General features: G+C 46.9%; 1 protein-coding gene across 1 annotated transcript; it reads left to right on the top strand.

Annotated features, from left to right (window-relative positions):
* The first annotated feature begins 5,010 nt into the window (after positions 1-5,010).
* Positions 5,011-20,244, top strand: LIN28A (lin-28 homolog A). The gene is made up of 4 exons (XM_064363746.1): positions 5,011-5,041; positions 5,505-5,701; positions 18,479-18,663; positions 20,028-20,244. The coding sequence occupies exons 1-4, from the start codon at positions 5,011-5,013 to the stop codon at positions 20,242-20,244; spliced, it is 630 nt and encodes a 209-aa protein (XP_064219816.1).
* The last annotated feature ends 2,044 nt before the right edge of the window (positions 20,245-22,288 follow it).

Genomic DNA, 22,288 nt, shown 5'->3' on the forward strand with positions numbered 1-22,288 from the left:
GCAGGAGAATCGCTTGAATCCAAGAGGCAGAGGCTGCAGTGAGCCGAGATCAAGCCATTGCACTCTAGCTTAGGATATAAGATAGAAACAACTCCATCTCAAAAAACAAAAAAGTGCCTGTATTCCTGATAAATGTTTATTATTATCTAGAAGAATGCCCATTCTACAAAAGCAGGACGTTTTGTTTGTATTGCTCTTTGATGTATTCTCAACAATTAGAACAATGTCTGCCACAGAAAAGTGCTCAAAAAATATTTGTAAATTGTTATTATTACTAAGACCTCTTGCAACTCTTTTATGAAGTTATGAACCTGCACAAAAGGAAATTAGCAAAATGCCTTAAGGAAAGGGATGTTCTTTGTGTTGATACTAGACACCCATGTCTTCTCTAAAGAGTACATTTACCCTCCTTTTACCTAGGTATTATTACTCTCAGAAACCAGTACACAAGAAATCTACAATGCTTAGCTCTTTCAGTCTTGTCTTCCTTACTAGACTATAACTTCTTGGAAGGCAGGGAATGTTTTTTCTTTCCTTTTTTTATTTTTGTAAATCCTCAAACTATTTAGTGTGTGCTACTTACCTGGGTCCTCACTACTTGTGAACTAGCACAATGCCTGGATCATAGGTACCTAATAAGTTCCACTGAGATGGGGACTCAAGAAGAAGATTTGGTCAAGAGTCCCCACTACCCACATGAGAAAACCCATTGAGGAAGAGGAATCAATTATGTTGGGAGCCATGCATCCCTTCCAAAATCATCCTCTGCCTCCACCTAAGCAACTTAATGAGGCCTTGAACCTTTTCTGAGTTGTTCTGGGAACAGACTTAAAAGAGGCAGCCTAGGAGAATAAGTATATTTTACTCATGTATATTATTTATATTAAAGCCTATTCAGGAAACTGTTTTTAGGGGACTTATGAGGTCCAGGCACCATGCTAGGTACTGGGAAAGATGCTGGGGAAGATGCAGAAATAAAACACGTGAATGGTGCCAGTCCTCAGGGAGCAAATGATCCTGTACGTTCTAGATCATAGAGACAAGCATGTGTGCAATAGCTATAATAATAGTAACAGTTTACATCATTAAGAACTAACTACAGGTCAGCCGGGCATGGCAGCTCATGCCTATAATTGCAGCACTTTGGGAGGCCGAGGCAGGCAGATCACAAGGTCAGGAGTTTGAGACCAGCCTGGTCAATATGGTGAAACCCCATCTCTACTAAAAATACAAAAATTGGCCAGGCATGATGGTGCATGCCTGTAATCCCAGCTACTCAGGAGGCTGAAGCAGAAGAATCACCTGGGAGACAGAGGTTGCAGTGAGCTAAGATCGCGCCATTGCACTCCAGCCTGGGTAAACAGAGCGAGACTCCGTCTCAAAAAAAAAAAAAAAAAAAAGAACTAACTACATGTCAGGCACTGTTTCAAAAGCTTTACCTACATGATCTAACTTCATTTTCACATATCTCTGAGAGCTCAGTATTCTCATTACCCCCATTGGAGAGAGGAAGAAATGGAGGCATATAGAGGTTAAGGAAGAGTTGTAAATAGTAGAGCTGACATTCATACATGGGTAATCTTACTCTAACACCTTATACTCATAAAAAGTGGTAATAATTAAGAAAATAAGGCTGGGGCAGTAGCTCATGCCTGTAAAAAAAATCCCAGCACTTTGGGAGGCCAAGGTGGATGGATCACCGGAGGCCAGGAGTTTGATACCAACCTGGCCAACATGGTGAAAACCCCATCTCTACTAAAAATACAAAAATTAGCCGGGGGGCATGGTGGGCACCTGTAATCACAGCTACTCGGGAGGCTGAGGCAGGAGAATTGCTTCAACCCGGGAGGCAGAGATTACAGTGAGCTGAGATCATGCCACTGCACTCCAGCCTGGGCAGTAGAGTGAGACTCTGTCTCTAAAAATAATAATAATAATAAATAAATAATAAATTAAAAACAGATTAGGTTTTCTTTTACTCTGGTCTTCTTTGACTCAAAAAATATTATCTCTTCTTTCCTAACCTTTTACAGCCATATGAGGAAGTAGATTTACCCATTTTTTCTGAAGAGGAGTTTGAGATACTGCACCACTCTCACAAAATCATATACTACTGGGAATGCCTCTCTTTCTCGCTCTTTGAGACAAGGCCTGGGTGAGTCTGTGACCCAGGCTAGAGTGCAATGGCACTATCTAATCATTGCAACCTCAGCTTCCTGGGCTCAAGCGATCCTCCCACCTCAGCCTCCCAAGTAGCTGGCATGTGACACCACATTCGGTTAATTTTTGTATTTTTTGTAGAGGTGGGTTTCAATATGTTGCCCAGGCTGGTCTCAAACTCCTGGGCTCAAGCGATCCTCCTACCTTGGCCTCCCAAAATGCTGGGATTACAGGTGTAAGCCACTGCTTTAGCATTCGAAAATGCCATCTCTTTGACTTTCAAAAAAACTCTTTTAGGCAGGGCGCGGTGACTCACACCTACAATCCCCGCACTTTGGGAGGCCGAGGTGGCCGGATCACTTGAGGTCAGGAGTTTAAGGCCAGCCAAGATTTAACCCCATCTCTACTAAAAATACAAAAATTAGCCAGGTGTGGTAGCACGTGCCTGTAATACCAGCTACTTGGGGGCTGAGGCAGAAGAATTTCTTGAACCTGGGAGGCGGACGTTGCCGTGAGCGGAGATCACACCACTGCAGTCCATCCAGCCCAGGCAACAGAGCAAGACACTGTCTCAAAAAAAAAAAAATCTGAAATGTGTCATTGTTACCAGGGAGGGAAGAGGCATTGAGGAAAATCAGGTTTTCTGGGAAAGACTTGGAGATGGGAACTCAAGAAGGTATTCTCAAAACTGTGAGCTGGGAACCAAGACAGAGTGACTCAATTCAGCACCGTGGACAGAGCTCCGGAGTCTTCAGGACCCTGGACAGAGAAGCAGGCCGCACATTCCCGGGTGACCAAAATCCCATCACCAGAGAACCCACCAAGCGAAGCCAGAGTTCAACTCCCCTTTCCCTCCCTTTTTTTCAGCCAGATCTCAGCCACCTGCTCCTGAATCTTAGGAACAGAGGTACAGGGAGCGAATCTATTTTAAGGGCACTACTAACAGCGGGAGACAACGCCTTTGGCTGATGTACTAGGAGAACTCTTGAAAAATCTAAATTAGAGTCCTCAGTTGGGAGTGGGGCACTGCTAATAATATTTGTTAACGATATATATTTTTTAGGCTGAGTAGCAAAGGGCCACAGTTGTCCTTTTTGTCCCCCGAAGTCCCACCTCCCATTCCTTACGCTCAAGTTTTCGTTTCTTGGAAAGCACTCCGTAGGAGAGAAAGGGAAGTAATTTCTTGCAGTCACTTGCTTTCCTCCTCATCTTCTCCCTCCCTACCCCCACTTATCCGGTCTCTCTGAAATACATGTGCCCACGCCCGCGCGTGCACACACACACACACACACAGAGACAGCGTGAGAAGCCTAAGAAGTTCTGCACACTCAGTGAGAGAAGACTGAATGAAGAGCAAGCGGATGCCCCCGAAAGCAGGCTCTGTCCCTTTAAAAGGGTTGTAGTGGTGGGGGAGGGGAACTGGCCGGAGCTGGCATTGTCCAGTTTGAACTGAGCACCGGAAGTGAAGGGGCAGGGCCAGGGCCGTGCACTGAGCCCCGGGCCATTGTCCATCTCCGACCAGGGCAGTAGCCACCCCCACTAGCCAGCCCTCATTATTTCCTAGAAGGGGAGGCCACCTCTTTAAATGAGGAGACCTCCCCCAGTCCAGTTCTTCCACCAACCCCACTATGGGGACGGGAGCGAATTTTAGGGTGGGACTCTGAAACAAGGAGGGCCTGGGAATCTAAGAGTGTGAGGAGTACAGAGGAGGTACCTCTACCCACCTACCCACCCCGTCCCTCTTCCAGCAGGGGATGGGGATGGGGTGGAGGTAGGATGAGGAGGCAGCTTGTGGAGAAACAGCTTCAAGACTCTTTGGGTTCCTCCTGCTCTCCAGGGAGCTAACCTGGGGCTAACTTTAGACACACAGGTTTGGAGGGAGGAAAGAAGGAATAATCCTTTATAAAGAATCAATTAAGAGCACTTTCTCTTTTCCAACTGGGGGAGGCCCAGAAAAACTCTGAGTCGGAAACTCCGGGAGGCACACATTCAGATGCAGTCAGAGGCAGACAGACTTTGGGAGGCAGAGCCTTGGTCAGGACAGATCAGTCATGTGTGTCCCTAGTCTCTCCCCTGCTCCCCCATCCCGGGCTTCCTAGCGTCCAGAACTCCAGGTCTATCTAAGCACACGGGGATGGGGGGTGAGAGCGGGTCAGCGCCAAGCAGCCGGGTCAGCTCAGAGGCCTGAGGGGGAAGAGAGGGGGAGGGGCGCTCAAGGGCTGGGGGAGGGGGAGGGCCCATCCATTTCTCCCTTGACAGGTGGTTTGTGTTTCTGATTGGCCAGCGCCGCCAGGCTCACACCTCCCTCCCCCAACTCTCTGGAATGTATAATTATCTGCGCGGGGGGTGGGGGTGGTGCGTGAGTGTGTGTGGGAGCAGTCACGTGGTTTTAAAACTACCCCCCAACCAGGTCCCCCACCTGTATCTGCTTTGGGGACCCCTATTGAGTCCTAAGTGCAGGATCCCAAATTCCAGGGTACTCAAGACTTCTAGGACAGACAGCCCCATCTCCAGATGTGTGTGTGGGGAGGGGGTGTCAAACCTCAAGGTTCTGAGAAGGGACACCCCAGAGGTGTCAGAGACCCGAGCGGTGGGGGAGGGCCAGAGCAGGAGCCGGAGGGAAAGGGAGGGGAGAGGAGAGAGAGGGGAGGGGAGGGGGCTGCCCGCGGGGGGTTGGGTCATTGTCTTTTAGAATTTGGGAGCCTTTGAAAAGCCGTGGGCCCTCCCACCGCTATTGTGCCGGGGAAGATGTAGCAGCCTCTTCTCCGAACCACCCCTTTGCCTTCGGACTTCTCTGGGGCCAGCAGCCGCCCGACCAGGGGCCCGGGGCCACGGGCTCAGCCGACTACCATGGGCTCCGTGTCCAACCAACAGTTTGCAGGTTCGAGCTCGGGACTTAGCGGGGACACCTTAGGATGCAGGGGCGGCCAGGAGCCACGTAGAAGGGAGGTGGGAAAGCGACCCCTAGGCTGCTCAAAGGACCCCAAGACGGTGCAGCCTCCTGCTTCATGGGGCCATCTCTGGAGGAAGGAACCTTGGTGTCCCAGTGGCGTGCGCGCCAGACTACGTGGGTGGATGGAGAAGAAAGGCCTGTCCCGCCGTGAGTCGCCGGGAAACGCGTTATGGGAAGAGGAGCAAAACTTTCGGGGCACCACTGTCCCGGTGTACGCTAGGGGAGCGCGGGAGGCGACAGGGACAGGTTTCTTCTCTTCCGTTGCTTGGTAGCTTCCCCCTCCTGGCTGTCCACTTGTGGGGCTGGACAGTCGGGTCTCCCTGCCCGGGGCCCGAGACGGCCCTCCGATTCCGTGCCCCCTAGCTGAGTGCCCGGACCTCCCTATCTCCAGGTGGCTGCGCCAAGGCGGCAGAAGAGGCGCCCGAGGAGGCGCCGGAAGACGCGGCCCGGGCGGCGGACGAGCCTCAGCTGCTGCACGGTGCAGGCATCTGTAAGTGGTTCAACGTGCGCATGGGGTTCGGCTTCCTGTCCATGACCGCCCGCGCCGGGGTCGCGCTCGACCCCCCAGTAGACGTCTTTGTGCACCAGGTGAGACTGATTCCGGTAACTTTGCCCGGGGAAGGGCATCTAGGCGCTCATGTCCATGGGTGGGCGCCGGGTTTGCTGTTGATTTGAGGGCCATCAGGAGCCCTCGTTATACGTCCCTGTCTTTGCCTGGGCACCCCAATTCTGAGTCCCTGTTAACTATCTCGGGGGAAGTAGTGGGAGGCAGCACCAATTATCAGCACCCCCGCCCCCTTCCGGGAACCCCTCCGGCTTACCACGTGTCTATTACCTCTTTCCCCTGGGAAGGGGCAGGGGGCAGGGAGGTGACCCCATGTGGCAGAAACTAAGGTTGTATTGTGCTTGCCGGTGGGGGGAGGGCGAGCAGGCCGGCCAGGGAAGCACACGCCGGGCCTGAGCCGGGCGCCCAGCGCCTCCAACGTCTGAATGAAGCTCAGAGGGCGGGAGAGAGTTAGGGCAACTGGCTACTGGACCCAAGGGGGCGTAAAGCCGAGAAGTCAGCCTCGCCCCTTTTAATGCAGACCTCACCCGGCTGGTCACTAAAAACTGGGTTTTGCAGATCCCTGAAGGATCCATTTGGGGGATTGAAAGCTCAGGACTGGGGTCTTTGCTGTCCAGTTCCCATGAGGAAGGAAAACCCAAGGTCTTCCTTATGTTCCTGGGCCAGGCTGGGAGGGAAGTGGGTAGGTCGCAACCCCAAGTTCTCAGTTAAAGCAGGGCAGCGCGGTAGGGGGTGAAATTCAGTGTCGCAGGGCAGGGGGTGGAGGGAGGCTGGCCTCTGGACCTATTCTCCGCTTGGCATTTATGGCCCCAGACAGCCATTGATTGCTGTCTTAACATTCCTGGCCTCAAACAAGGAGCCAGAGACTTCAGGTCTCCCTCCTCCCAGGCTTCCCCTTACTGAATATCTTAGAGGCATTCCGGTGGTCCTAAGGCACCAGCTACCCATAAAGACCATGGGAAGGAAGTTGCTTGCTGCCTGTGGGCCTTCCATCTTTGGAGGTTTGGGGCTGGATCTGGAAAGAAATTGCTAATCCCAGATCCTGTAGGTTGACACCCAGGCCGGGCAGGGAGGGGTTACTTCAGGGAGGTTGGCTTTAGGAGGTGTGGGGGAGGGGAAAGGAGGATGTGGGGATTAAGGGTTGGAGCCTGAGGGATGGCATTCTAGGGGGGAGGGGTGGGGAAGGAAGATGCTGGGTGGACCGGTTGGAGGCAGCAGGGAAGTCTTTGAGCTTAGCCTTCAGCGAGGAGCAAACAAGGGAGATGGAGGATGCAGGGAGATGGGGAGCCACCACTTGCTCTTGAGGCCATGGGGCCAGTGGGCTACTCAAACATCTGCCAAGAGGACCTGCAGCAGGATACTTAGCTGCCTCCTTGCAGCACCCTGATCCCCCCAACCCCCCATTAGACAGCAAGTTTCCCACTGGTGGCTTTTCTCCCTTCCCTGTCTAATTTACATATGTGAATGATAACCCACAGGAAGTAATTGTGGGAGAAAGAAGGGAATTGGCCTCTTTAGATCTATTAAATCACTTTATTACAGGAACCAGCTTTGAATGGCCCTCCTCAGCAGGGTAGCAAGCTTCCCCCACTCTCCCATTTATCTGATCACAAAGAGATTAAAATCTTTCCTGGTCTGGGAATTGGACAGCTCCCCCAACTTTGAGAGGCTGGAATAAAAGAGTCAGATCCAATGTTTTCTCATCTCCCATCCAAAGCCTGCCAGATAGGGAGGGGCTGAGGGGAATGTATCCCCTCATCTTCTGGGGCTCCTTGGTGATATACATACCCCAAGGAAGGTTTTTTTGTTTTTGTTTTTGTTTTCTGAGCAAATGGGGACTTGGGCCTCAGCAGGCTTCACCTTAGGATCTAAAGCAATTGGGAAACTGTTGGGTGGCATAGAGCAGGCGTTGAGTCTACAATATGCTGGGTCAGGTGTACTGACTGGCTTGGAAATACTCTGGATTTTAGGGTCTTGGAGCATCCAGGAACCCACAGTTGAGTATATTATCAAGAGGGAGCTGAGCTGGGAGAGAATTAAGAATTTGTAACCCCCAGCTCTTCCCGTTCTACTCATAAAGCACGATGATGGGTGGAAATTCCCTGAGCCTTTACCTGGTAGCTCTGATAATGGTGGCATGCAGGGGAGGCTTGGTTCCGTGGTCCTCCAACTCCACCTTAGAGGTAAGTTAGACTAGTGATTTTAGTCTTTGCACTCTAGAAATTAGAGATGACTCTGTGGAAATCTAAAGGCAAAGAAGTTTAGTAAACACGGGATAAATTGTTAACTGGGGGAGAAAAGTGTTCCCAAAGCAAACAGTAAGAAATCTTTAACAAAACTTCCCATTCTTTGGCTATTGGGGTTGGGCACCCTGGGGTTGGGGTGGGCTGGTGAGAAGGTAATTGTCCTAAGATAGCATCTACCAGAGGGAGGGGGTCAGGGAGCCCCTTTGCAAGTAAAGAGGAAGGGGGAAAGGCAATTTAAAAACATTTCCTTTCCAAAGTTGAGATTATTAGAATCCCAACACCCTGTTAACTAACACTCTTATGCTCTCTCCCAATTGGATATAATCCTGTAATATCCTCAAGTGTAGATGAAGGGGATAAAAAGCCCACCCCCTAGCCAAAAACAAACAAAACAACAACAAAACATAAAGCAAAGAGATTTCTCTAACAACTCTTTTCCTTAGGTATACATTTTTAGATCTAGAAATCTGCCTGTCTCTAGAGTTAGTGAAATAGATAGCAAGCCCTTCAATTAGGGTTTCTTGACCTCAGCACTACTGACATGTTTTGAGCAGGATAATTTGCTCTGGGGAGTCTGCCCTGTGCATTATGGGATGTACAGCAGTATTCCTGGCCTCTACCCGCTAGAGGCCAGTTGCATCTCAGTTGTGACAACCGAAAACATCTCCATACATTGTCAAATGTCCTCCTGGGAGTCAAAATCTCATCCCTGCTTGAGAAGCACAGTTATACAGGAGCTGGAGCAAGAAAGCTAAACTGTCAACTATTTTCGTGAGATTCATCAAGGATTCAAAAATCTTCATTTTGGGCCATTTCAAGAGTTTTGGCTTAAGTCCTGTTTCCTGTGGCTCAATTTTCAAACTCTCCAGACCTGTAGAAATTTGGAAATAGGAAAAATTCCGTGCTTTCCCATTGCTCCTCGGGACCCAGATATATTTAAATTGGCTTTCAAGCTAAAATGCTGCATTAGAAGACTTGGAGTTAAAAGAAAAGCCCAAATTTGACCAAGGGACCAAGTTGGGTAAGGAGAAAACAATACCTAGACAAACTGCTGAAACTGCCCTGAAGCCATGTGGCCTGCTTTTTCTGAAAACCATGAGTGAAGAGGTAGGAAGAGCAACCTTATTCAGAGTCGTGGTTAGGACTGCTGGGTTTGGTGGTGGGGTTGTGGGGGTGGATGGCGGAATAGACGGGATCTCCTCCTGATTTGTGACACTGCACCTCTCTGATTACTCAATGCATGTCTAGTTATTGATATACTGGTCTTATACCCCTCTCTATGTAACCCATAAACTCTTTGCAGGGAAGAACTTAGCTGCCTGGTTAATTTTCTAGTATGCACTTGGTGGGCTGAAGGAATGCATTAAAAAAGGGGCATCTTGAGGAACCTGGTGAATTAGAAATACACTTAGCAGTCTGGGGTCCATGTCGGCAGAGGTCGTTGTCCAGAGAAAAAAACTAGAGAGATAGAGGGGTGTTAACTGTAGCTGCGTGCTTCCTGGACTGGCTAGAATATGGCCTGGACACAACATAGCACTATGAAAGTTAGTGAAGTGAATGTCGGTAGATCACAACTCTGAGCTCAGAAAGGATCCTCTTGTTTTTGTTGATAGATTGGAAGCCACAGATTTAGTGGCCATCCATGAGTTATTTCTGTCTTAATAGGAAAAAGCAGCTTAAAAATAAACTGACTTGATTTTTCAGAAAGTTGGTAGAGAGGTAGGAAGGTTAATGAAGACATTGTGGAATCTTCTGGGGTCCTCCTCTTTCCGAGACATGCTTCTAGACAATGTCTTAAGTAAAGGCCATGCTGCCATCCTGAACAAAGCTTCAAATATGGAAAGTTTCTACCCCGTGGTTGTTGACACTGCTGCTTGCCTTATACGTGGTTTTCAGTGACATTCACCAAGGCCATTTAGTTTCTTGAACATTTCTAATCAAACAATCATACTCTACTGTAATTCTTCTTTTTTGGATTAACTGCCCTAAGTAAAATTACTCCTCCTGTCTTCCTGCAGGCACGAATAGCAACCTCTGGCCATAAACACAGAGTCAGTCTGGGACGTCAGGAGTTGGGGGAGAATACATAGTTGATACAGACTTATTTAACATGATTTCAGCTTGGAGTTATTTAATTTAGACATGAAACTAAAATCCAGGGTGAGTACTTGGCTTTTCTAAGCAGTAGAATACAAGAACTGAGTTTCTGGCCTAGAACTCTAGGAACCCTTCATTCTTATCCTTGATCAAGCAGGTGGTTGGGTGGGGGCAGACTGGGACGAGGAGGACAAGATGACTGTCCTAAAGAGCTGTGGAGATAAATCTGCCTGAACACTTGGGTTCACAACTCAATCCCTCCTGGTCTAGGCTCCATCTGGCTTGCCTTTGGGCAGACAGGCTGAGCAGCGCCATCTGGTGGAGAACTCCACGCAGGTGCTAGAGGGCCTGGCTGTGGCTGAGCAGAGATGAGAAGGATTGGCTGCCTGCAGCCTTCAGTTCCAGACACCCCTTTCACAACCCTCCTTGACACACACACCATCCAATCAATAACTGCTCTGGGAGAACCGGTTGGTTTCCTAACCCTTACCAAATCTTACCTCCAGGAATGGTGTTAAGATAGAGCTGTGACATCACAGGACTGAGTCATTAAAATTACTTTCATCGGCTGCTTTTTAAAACGTGGCAACTAAAAAGTTTTCTTTCCTTTTTTTTTTTTTCAGATGGAGTTTCACTTTTGTTGCCCAGGCTGGAGTGCAATGGTGCGATCTCAGCTCACCACAACCTCTGCCTCCCGGGTTCAAGTGATTCTCCTCCCTCAGCCTCCCAAGTAGCTGGGATTACAGGCATGCACCACCACGCCCAGCTAATTTTGTATTTTTAGTAGAGATGGGGTTTCTCCAAGTTGGTCAGGCTGGTCTGGAACTCCCGACCTCGGGTGATCCGCCACCTCTGCCTCCCAAAGTGCTGGGATTACAGGCGTGAGCCACCACACCTGGCTGAAAGTTTTCAATTACATATGTGACTTGTATCATATTGGATTGCATTGGCGAGTTAGGCTAGCTGCACTCAGCTCAGCTCTTGCCTCTTATGGCGACTTTAACCAAGGTGCTTATTAACCCCTCTGCCTCCATGTCCTCAAGCTGTAACATGAGGGTCTTCATAACACCCTACTGCACAGGTTTGATACGAAGGTTAAATGAGTTACAACATGTATAGTGGTTAGAACACCACTTAGCCCACAGTAAGCATCAATTAGTAACAGTTATTTTGGATAGTACTTGGACTGTTCTACAAATGTCTGTGCAAGCTAGGAACTTAGAACTGAGGTAGAGACCTGCGTTATGTAATCTTGAACTAGAATGGTCTTGGAAGAAGAGCTGGAATGGCCTCTCGCAGAAGAGCCAAGAACCCCAGCTTTAATCCACACAACTGTAGCAAGTACCCTGAAATTCTGACTCTGTTGCCACTTATGTAGAAAGAGGGACACTTAGGTTCCTGTGTGGGTTTTTTTCTGTTTCTTTTTGTTGTTGTTGTTCATACTTTTTTCTTCTTTTGTAATGATTTTTTTTTAACTCTACATTTCCTAAGTGACCCCTTAGGCTTATTCTGTCTCTAAACTTGTAAAGGCAAAATTGAAGCTGGGATGAGGTACTTGGTGTGGGTTGGATAGGGCAGGGCAGGCAGTTATTGAGATATTAAGAAGGGATCAGAAGGACTAAGTACTTTTAACTGGAGAGATTCCTTCCCTGCCATCAAAAAAAGAAAAAGAAATGCTTTCTGTTGTCTGATGCCACATTCACCAACACAGTAGGCCCATGTAGGCTGCCCAGTCCTAACTTGAAGAAATTGGCAAAGGATGGTGTGAGTTGTGCCTCCTCTCCCCCTCCCCTTTAAAATGATTTATCTGAATCAATAATTCAGGATTGGACTGAAGGGACCCAAAGGGAGGGGTTCCTGTTTGGTTCTATCCATGAAGTGGGTGGTGAGCAACCCAGAGAAGGGAAGATGACCACTGATGGTGACTTTGGCAAGACTGCCTGGGGAAGGAAGGAGTTTCTATATCTAGTCTCTCACTGTGACCATAACCCCAACAAGGAGAGGAAGGAAGAAACTGTTGAATGTAGGGAGGAGGGAGAGGGGGATGCAAGAGGGATCTGCGCCTTGGAACTCCAGGAATCTGACCACCAGAACCAGCCAGTGTCAACTCTTTGTTTCCTGGGGCTGGGCTCTATAGGGGGAGCTCAGGCCATGCCCCTCCCCCTAAGGTCTTTTCTTTTCGGAGGGGATGGGGAGAGGGGCGGGGCCCTGCTTTGTGTGTGGTTGGGGGTGGAGTGGGGGTGGTACAAGAATTTCAGGCCCTTTTCAGATGCAGGCCCTGGGAGGCTGGCTCTGTGGGGCTGCACGCTGATTACCTATCTGATAAGAGAGGAATTCAAACTATGTGTTTAGAACGGGGCGGGAGAGGGGGGCAGGGAGCCAACCCTGGAGACCACCAGTTTAAATCTTGGTGCCTGCAGGGGTGGGGGGTTTACTCTGTAAAAGTCTTAAAACGGACCTCAGATCCTCCAGTGATGGAGTGAGTGACCTGAGAGGACTAGTCAGTTTCTTGTTGCATGTCCCATTTATATTATCCTCTTCTTCTCAAAATAAGCCTATGAGGTGTCCATAGAGGAGGGTGTTACTCTTCAGTAAACTGGGGCTCAGAGAGGGGATATTCTTCTGAGTTTCCACAGCTAGTTAGGATAAAACCAGATGCTCAGCACTTAGTTCTCTCTGTTAACCGGCCCCATCCCATCTGAAGAGGTTGATAATTGCTACTCCCTGAGGATTTATGTGTGGCAGGCGAAGTGCTAACTACTTTCCATGCATAAAACCTCATAGCACTACCATAAAATTAGTATTTACTCCATTTTATAGATGATTAAAGAAAGGAGGGAACAGGCTCTCAGACTCAATCAACCCTTGTTTTTAACCACTTACCTGCTGAATTACAGCTAGAACTAGGAGCCTCCCAGCCTAAAGCTGAAATTGCCTGGGTCAAGAAGTCTCTTGGTCTGGCTTTTCTAGGACCTCCCGACTCACTCACTAATTGCATCTCTTGTCCCACCCAGTTCAATAAGAAATAAGTCAAATTTAACTTAAATTTACATTTTTTGAGATGGAGTGTTGCTTTGTCACCCAGTCAGTAGTGCAGTGGCTCAATCTCAGCTTGCTACAGCCTCTGCCTTCCGGATTCAACCGATCCTTCTACCTCAGCCTCCCAGACAGCTAGAACCACAGGCACACACTACCAGTCTGAGCTAATTTTTGTATATTTTGTAGAGACAGGGTTTCGCCATGTTGCCCAGGCTGGTCTCCCAACTCCTGAGCTCAAGCTCAGGATCCATCCGCCTCATCCACCCAAATGGCTGGGATTACAGCTGTAAGCCACCATGCCTGACCTTACAAATCTCACTTTAAACTGTGCAACAGCGAGAAAGAAAGGCCCTTTTGCCTTTGCAGTGTTTTCATTTCCTGCTTTAATGTTCTGCCCCTTTCCCCACATTAAGTTGGAGATGGGTGGTCATGACATCCCTGGATGTTCCTGTGGGCATAAAACAAGTGCAAAGATCCCGTATCTTTGGAATATTTCTGTAGTGGGACAGCTACAAATACTAATACATGGAGTATTTACCGAACACTTGCTATTTCCACACCTGTATAATCTTCGCTAGAACCTGTTAGGTTGATAGTACTGTTTTCCCATTCTCTGAAGCATCTGATGCCCAGAGGTGAGTGACTGACCGAGGTCACACAGCCAGTGATTGACAGAACCAGCATTACATGAGCCAGGATGTGTCTGGCTCCAGAGCCTATGGTCTTAACCAATTACCTAAAATGGAAATTCATCTTTTGCAATACTGTCTTTTTTTTTTTTTCTTTTGAGACAGAGTCTCTTGTCCCCAGTCTAGAGTGCAGTGGTGCAATCTAGGTGCACTGCAGCCTTGACCTGAACTTTTTTTTTAACCTGTAGCTGAGACTACAAGTGCACACCACCACCACACCTGGCTAATTTTGTGATGCTGTAGAGATGGGGGAGGGATGTCTCACTGTGTTGCTTAGGCTGGTCTCAAACTCCTGGGCTCCAGTGATCCTCCAGCCTTAGCCTCCCAAAGTGCTGGGATTACAGGCATGAACCACCACTCCCAGCCTGCAATATCATCTTAATACAAAAAATTATCCAGGCATGGCAGCTCACACCTGTAATCTCAAACTTTGGGAGGCTAAGGCAGGCAGATCATGAGGTCAGGAGCTCAAGAGCAGCCTGTCCAATATGGTGAAACCTCATCTCTACTAAAAATACAAAAATTAGCTGGGCGTGGTGGCAGGCACCTGTAATCCTAGCTACTGGCAAGGCTGAAGCAGAAGAATTGTTCGATCCCGGGAGGTGGAGGTTGCAGTGAGGCAAGATGGCACCACTGCACTCCAGCCTGGGTCACAGAGTGAGACCCTGTCTCAAAATGACAAACAACAACAAAACACGAAAAATGTAAGTGATTGAGTAATCTGTGGTTCCCATCTTGCTGAAGAGCATGTTTTATCTCAGTTCCAATTTGGAATACTCCCCGCTAAGCCACCAGCATAAAATACTAACGCTACTTCCCTTGAGCCAGGACTAGGTAAGCGCACAGTGATCCCTTTTGCTCCTCCATTTTCTGTGATGACAACTCTTTGTTGACATATTTGACACACTGTTGTTTTACTATAATAGATGAAGCTGTAATAAAGTCTATTCTGGGGTCTGAAATGCTGTCACCTCCACTAAGGTCAAGTTGGTGGTGCAGTAAGTGACATGATAGAATGAGCTCTGAACTTTAAATCAGGAAATCTGGGTTCATCTCACCCTGGCTTTGCTGCAGAACTAGCTGTATGAATAGCTTCTTTTTTTCTTTTTCTTGGTGGCTGCTGGCTGTTTGCTAACTGCTTTATAAGTATCAGTGTTCTTAAATTTCGATATAAACATACAGTATTCTAATGGGATTATTCCATACATATTGTTCTAGCTCTTTTCTTCTTTAACAATATTATTTGGTTGTGTTTGTCAGCTGAATGAGTAAAAATCTGCCTCTTGGTTCATTAACTCATTCAAAATGTGCTAGGCATGATTTCAGGTACCAAAATGTGGCTGTCAACAAACCAAAGACTTTACATTGTTTTTAATGGCTGCATGGTATTCATTATTATGAATGTACCATATTTATTCAACCATTTCCCTTCAAATAAACTGGTAGATTATTTCCATTTTTTTGTTTGTATGTTTGTTTGAGACAGAGTCTTGCACTGTCACCAGGCTGGAGTGCAGTGGCGCAATCTCAGCTTACTGCAACCTCTGTCTCACGGGTTCAAGTGATTCTCCTGCCTCAGCCTCCTAAGTAGCTGGGATTATAGGTGTGCACCACCACGCCCAGCTAATTTTTGTATTTTTAGTAGAAACAGTGTTTCACCATGTTGGCTAGGATGGTCTTGATCCCTTGACCTCGTGATCTGCCCACCTCAGCCTCCCAAAATGCTAGGATTATAGGCATGAGCCACCGCACTGGCCTATTTCCTTTTTTTGAGTCTCATTCTGTCACCAGGCTGTGGGGTGCAGTGGTGCGATCCTGGCTCACTGCAACCTCCTCCTGGGTTAAAGCGATTCTCCTGCCTCAGCCTCCCGAGTAGCTGGGATTCCAGGTGTGCGCCAACTTGCCCAGCTAATTTAAGACTTCCTTCTTATATCTGCTTATGTTGTGTAGTTCTTTTTTCTTACTGATTTATGGTATGTTTTTATAGTTTTATTAGTCTGATTATCCATCTTAAATTTTTGTATTATTCTGAACAGTGAGGTGTTTAAATCCTCTGAAATGTATTTTGCATATGTATCATACAAAGTGTATAGGAATCTGGCTTCCTTTCCAAATGGATTTAATTTTTATAGCAGCATTTATTGAATTATTTTCCTTACCTATTGATTTCTCCATATATTCTCAGATCTTTCCCTGTGATTTTCCATTTTAATCCCCTGATCCATCTGCTTGGGTTATACTGTCTTTCAGTAACATTATTTTGATATAATTTCAAACTTCAAAAAGGCTGCAAGAACAATACCCAACACTCCCACATAACCTTTACCCAGATTCTTAACATTTTGTTCCATTTGCTTTGTCACTCTCTGTCTTGGTACAGATAGTTTTATTCTTTTTTTTATTTTAACCATAAGGTGGAGACAGTAAGCACTTTTATTTCTTTTTTTTTTTTTTTTTTTTTTTTTTTTTGAGACGGAGTTTCGCTCTTGTTACCCAGGCTGGAGTGCAATGGCGCGATCTCGGCTCACCGCAACCTCCGCCTCCTAGGTTCAGGCAATTCTCCTGCCTCAGCCTCCTGAGTAGTTGGGATTACAGGCACGCGCCACCGTGCCCAGCTAATTTTTTGTATTTTTAGTAGAGACGGGGTTTCACCATGTTGACCGGGATGGTCTCGATCTCTTGACCTCGTGATCCACCCGCCTCGGCCTCCCAAAGTGCTGGGATTACAGGCGTGAGCCACCGCGCCCAGCCAGCACTTTTATTTCTAAATATTTCAGTGTGTATTTCCTAAGAATGGGAATATTGATCCTTTTTTTGTTTTTGAGACAGGGTCTCACTCTGTCACCCAGCCTGGAGCACAGTTGTGTGATCTCTACTCACTGTAACCTCTGCCTCCTGGGCTCAAGGGATCCTCCCACCTCAGCATCCCCAGTAGCTGTGACTACAGGTATGCGACACCATGCCTGGCTAATTTTTGTATTATTTTTGCCGAGACAGGTTTTTGCCATGTTGCCCAAGCTGGTCTCGAACTCCTGGGCTCAAGCAATCCACCCACCTCGGCCTCCCAAAGGGCTGGGGATTATACACGTGAGCCACTGTGCCTGGCTGGGAATGTTAATCTTACATAATTTCAGTACAGTAATCATAATCAGGAAATTAAACACTGATACATTTATCTATATACTGTATGCAAATTTTGTCAATTGTCTTATTTTTTTTCCTGTTTCAAGATCTAATCTGGAATCTTGGATTGCATTGAACTGTTCAGTTCTTCAGGCTGTCTTTTTATAACCTTGACATTTTTGAAATCCTGTTTTATAGGAATGTCCCTCGGTTTGGGTTTGTCTGATGTTCCCTCAAGGTTAGATTCAGGATGTGCATTTTTAAAGTCATATGTCCTTAGTGAGGAGATACATGTGTCCCACTGTAGGCAAAGCTAAACTCAAAGAAATTGACTAGGGTATTATCTGCCAGTTTTCTCTACTGTAAACTTGCTGTTTTTCCCTTTATAGTTGCTAATCTGCTAATTATATCCAATTTAAAGTAAACTGTAATATTTTGTATTCTTGGCACTTTATATTTTTCCCATAGCCTTTAGAATCACTGAATCGTCCAATCCAAGATGGTGGTATATTTTTTATTTTTTTCTTTAATATAATCTGAGCTTTTTCCTCATGTAGGCTTTTTACCTTGTTAAATATATTCTGAGGGTTTTGATGTTTTTGTTTGTTTCTGAGACAGGGTCTCACTCTGTCACCCAGGCTGGAGTGCAGTGACATAATCTTGGCTCACTACAACTTCTGGCCCCTGGGCTCAAGCGATGTTCCCACCTCCGCTAGGATTACAGGGGTGAGCCACGGTGCCTGCCCTCTCCACTCTCTTGTTGTTGGAGACAGAGGCTCGCTCTGTCACCCAGGCAGTGCTATAAGTATTCTACTTATTTGGTCTTTTGATGATGGTATAAATACTAAGGGAGGCATTATGTGAAAAATAAATGTTTCAGTGCTTTATAGCATGACACTTTATTTTTATTTTATTTATTTTGAGATGAAGTCTCACTGTGTCGCCCAGGCTGGAAGTGCAAAGGTGCCATCACAGTTCACGGCTCACTGCAACCTCTATAGCATGACACTTTAAATTTGGTAATTTTATATTTGTTGATTTCTTATAAATGCTTATATTTAGAAATTTTTCTGTTTTTTGAAACAGTCTCGCTCTGTCACCCAGGCTGGAGTGCAATAGTGTGATTTCGGTTCACTGCAACATCCACTTCCCGGGTTCAAGCAATTCTCCTGCCTCAGCTTCCCAAGTAGCTGGGATTACAGGTGCCTGCCATCATGCCCGGCTAATTTTTTGTATTTTTAATAGAGATGGAGTTTCACCATGTTGGCCAGGCTGGTCTCGAACTCCTGACTTCAGGTGATCCACTTGCCTCCACCTCCCAAAGTGCTGGGAATACAGGCATGAGCCCCCTGTTCTGTTTTATTAAGAACTTTAAATCTGAATAGCTACAAAGTGGCATCTGCTTATATAATTATGATTTTTGTTAATGTACTAGTAGACATCTGTAGTTCTTAATCATGGTGACTCTTTGAGTCAGTTTCCTTACCAGTAAAATAGGAGTACCATCACATTTAATCTTCCTACCCTACAGGAATAAGTGTGTTCCTTGTCTTTTGGTGTAATAATGGAAACTAATGTTAAAATTTTCTGCGTTTCCCTTCATCAGAGTAAGCTGCACATGGAGGGTTTCCGGAGCTTGAAGGAGGGTGAGGCCGTGGAGTTCACCTTTAAGAAGTCAGCCAAGGGTCTGGAATCCATCCGTGTCACTGGACCTGGTGGGGTGTTCTGTATTGGGAGTGAGAGGCGGCCAAAGGGGAAGAACATGCAGAAGCGCAGATCAAAAGGAGACAGGTATGGATTGGAAGGCAGCTTATATAATTTGCTAGGGACATCCCCTATCTCCCAATCCTGCCATTTTTTGGGTCTCATTGCCAGAGATGAAGGGAAGCCTGTGGCTCCTGGCAGCATTTAGGTGACTGAGTCTCTGCAATAGGTGTAAGCAAGGGCAGCACGTGAGGATGGCACTGGGGGTAACTTAGTGCTTCCACTTGGGACAATTAACTTTGCTCTAGCCTCAATTTTTTTTTTTTGTTTTGAGATGGAGTCTCACACTGTTGCCCAGGCTGGAGTGCAGTGGCCTGATCTCAGCTCACTGCAACCTCCACCTCCCAGGTTCAAGCAATTCTCTGCCTCGGCCTCCCGAGTAGCTGGGATTACAGGCACCCGCCACCAATGCCTGGCTAATTTTTGTATTTTTAGTAAAGACGGGGTTTTATCATCTTGGCCAGGCTGGTCTTGAACTTCTGACCTCATGATCCACTTGCCTCAGCCTCCCAAAGTGGTGGGATTACAGGCATAAGCCACTGTGCCCAGCCCTAGCCTTAATTGTTAAGTGAAGGCAGTGATACTAACCTCATAGGATGGTTTTAAAATTAATGGAGACCATGGATTTGCAAATGATGGGACAAGATAGCATTAGCTATATCTGTTGTTTTTTTTTTTTTTTTTTTTTTTTTTTTTTTGAGACGGAGTTTCGCTCTTGTTACCCAGGCTGGAGTGCAATGGCGCGATCTCGGCTCACCGCAACCTCCGCCTCCTGGGTTCAGGCAATTCTCCTGCCTCAGCCTCCTGAGTAGCTGGGATTACAGGCACATGCCACCATGCCCAGCTAATTTTTTGTATTAGTAGAGACGGGGTTTCACCATGTTGACCAGGATGGTCTCGATCTCTTGACCTCGTGATCCACCCGCCTCGGCCTCCCAAAGTGCTGGGATTACAGGCTTGAGCCACCGCGCCCGGCCTATCTGTTGTTTTTTTATAAAGTCTGCAAATAGCTGTTTCCTTAATCTTGCTTGGCCTTAAAACACCTTAGCTCTGAATAGATACTATAATTTGGCTTCTTTAATTTCTCCTATATTAAGGGTATGGAAGAATCTCTCCTATCTCCCAAGTTTCAGTTCCCAGTTCGTGTCAGTAACTTCTAATTTCTGGTACTTTCAAGTTGACATGAATCTGAAGAGTTCACCTAGACAATGAGATGTGGAAAGGACTTAAAGCTCATTTAGTAATAGTCCTCCTTTTGTAAGTGGGAAGTTTGGTCGCTGGGAAGGGAAGTAAGTGACAAACCTGTACCACAGCCCAGGTGTCCTCATTCATGGGAGGCATCTGGCCTCTTCTTGCTCCTTTCTCTCAGTTACCGTCTTGCTTTGTACTAGGTGCTACAACTGTGGAGGTCTAGACCATCATGCCAAGGAATGCAAGCTGCCACCCCAGCCCAAGAAGTGCCACTTCTGCCAGAGCATCAGCCATATGGTAGCCTCATGTCCACTGAAGGCCCAGCAGGCCCCTAGCGCACAGGGAAAGCCAACATACTTTCGGGAGGAAGAAGAAGAAATTCACAGCCCCGCCCTGCTCCCGGAGGCCCAGAATTGAGCCCCAATGGGTGGGGGCTATTCTTTTGCTATCAGGAAGTTTTGAGGAGCAGGCAGAGTGGAGAAAGTGGGAATAGGGTGCATTGGGGCTAGTTGGCACTGCCATATATCTCAGGCTGGGGTTCACACCATCACCCTTTCTTCCCTCTAGGTCGGGGGAAAGGGTGAGTCAAAGGAACTCCATCCATGCTCTGTCCAAATGCAAGTGAGGGTTCTGGGGGCGACCAGGAGGAGGGAATCACCCTACAACCTGCACGCTTTATCTGAGGCTCCATCCCCAGAATTTCCAGCTTTTGAAAGTGGCCTGGATAGGGAAGTTGTTTTCCTTTTAAAGAAGGATGTATAATAATAATTCCCATGCCAGAGTGAAATGATTAAGTATAAGACCAGATTCATGGAGCCAAGCCACTACATTCTGTGGAAGGGAATCTCTCAGGAATAAGGCAGTTTTTTTTTTTTTCCACATCTTATATCCTCATACCCACTTTTGGGATAGGGTGCTGGCAACTGTCCCAAGCAATGGGTAGTGATTATGGCAAAAAGGGTGTTTGGGGGAACAGCTGCAGACCTGCTGCTCCTACACTCACCCCACCCCATTCTGGGTCAATGTGATTTTATTTATTTGCTCCCTTGGATACTGCACCTTGGGTCCCACTTTCTCCAGGATGCCAACTGCACTAGCTGTGTGCGAATGACGTATCTTGTGCATTTTAACTTTTTTTTCCTTAATATAAATATTCTGGTTTTGTATTTTTGTATATTTTAATCTAAGGCCCTCATTTCCTGCACTGTGTTCTCAGGTACATGAGCAATCTCAGGGATAAGTCGGCAGCAGCTCCAGGTCTGCACAGCAGGAATACTTTTTGTTGTTTTTGCCCCCATGGAGAGCAACCATTTGGAGTGCACAGCCTATTGAACTACCTCATTTTTGCCAATGAGAGCTGGCTTTTCTGCCATAGTGTCCTCTTGAAACCCCCTCTGCCTTGAAAATGTTTTATGGGAGACTAGGTTTTAACTGGGTTGCCCCATGACTTGATTGCCTCCTACTGGAAGATTGGAAATTAGTCTAAACAGGAAATGGTGGTGCAGAGAGGCTAGGAGAGGCTGGGCCAGGCGAAAGGCCCAGAGAGGAAGCCAAGATTAGGTGAGGGTTGTCTAATCCTAGGGCACAGGACGTGCTTTACATCCCAGATCCATTCTTCACCAGATTAGACGAGGCCTACCATGCACAACAGGGTATGTGTGTTCATAAAACCGGAGTCGGTAAGGATAAGTTTTAAGACCAGTACCCCTGTGCTTAATCCTGTGCTGTCAAGGGATGACTATATGAAGTAAGGTCTAAAATCCTTAACCTGTCAAAAAATTCTTGGGTTCCAGGAAGACACACGAGCAGGGCTTTGTGGTGCCTGGGGCCCGTGTCCTGCCCTGCTGCAGTAGTGATTACTAGTGTCATGGTAGCTAAAGGAGAAAAGGGGGTTTCGTTTACATGCTGTGAGATCACCGCAAACCTACCTCACTGTGTTGAAACGGGACAAATGCAATAGAACACATTGGGTGGTGTGTGTCTGATCCTGGGTTCTTGTCTCCCCTAAATGCTGCCCCCCTCTAGTTATTGTATTTGTCTGGGCTTTGTAGGACTTCACTAATTTGGTGATTGCTAGGTGGCCTAGTTTGTGTAAATATAATGTATTGGTCTTTCTCCGTGTTCTTTGGGGTTTTGTTTACAAACTTCTTTTTGTATTGAGAGAAAAATAGCCAAAGCATCTTTGACAGAAGGTTCTGCACCAGGCAAAAAGATCTGAAACATTAGTTTGGGGGGCCCTCTTCTTAAAGTGGGGATCTTGAACCATCCTTTCTTTTGTATTCCTCTTTACCTATCAGACCAGATCTTCTGTCCTAAAAAAGTGTCTTCCACCCTGCCCTCTTTTCTGTTCACCCCCAAAAGAAAACCTACACACCCACACTCATACACATTTAATGCTTGGAGTGTCTCCACCACTTTTAAACAAGGTATGCAAAAATCCGGAAGAAGCTAGAAACCCTCC

Source organism: Aotus nancymaae, unplaced genomic scaffold (assembly GCF_030222135.1).
Source record: "Aotus nancymaae isolate 86718 unplaced genomic scaffold, 86718_ANA_hifiasm-v0.15.2.pri h1tg000053l, whole genome shotgun sequence".
NCBI classification, from domain to species: domain Eukaryota; kingdom Metazoa; phylum Chordata; class Mammalia; order Primates; family Aotidae; genus Aotus; species Aotus nancymaae.

Coding starts and splice junctions, on each gene's coding strand:
- LIN28A (XM_064363746.1), top strand. CDS start 5,011: ATGGGCTCCGTGTCCAACCAACAGTTTGCAG. Junction 5,042..5,504: donor GTCCAACCAACAGTTTGCAG/GTTCGAGCTCGG, acceptor CCCTATCTCCAG/GTGGCTGCGCCAAGGCGGCA. Junction 18,664..20,027: donor CGCAGATCAAAAGGAGACAG/GTATGGATTGGA, acceptor GCTTTGTACTAG/GTGCTACAACTGTGGAGGTC.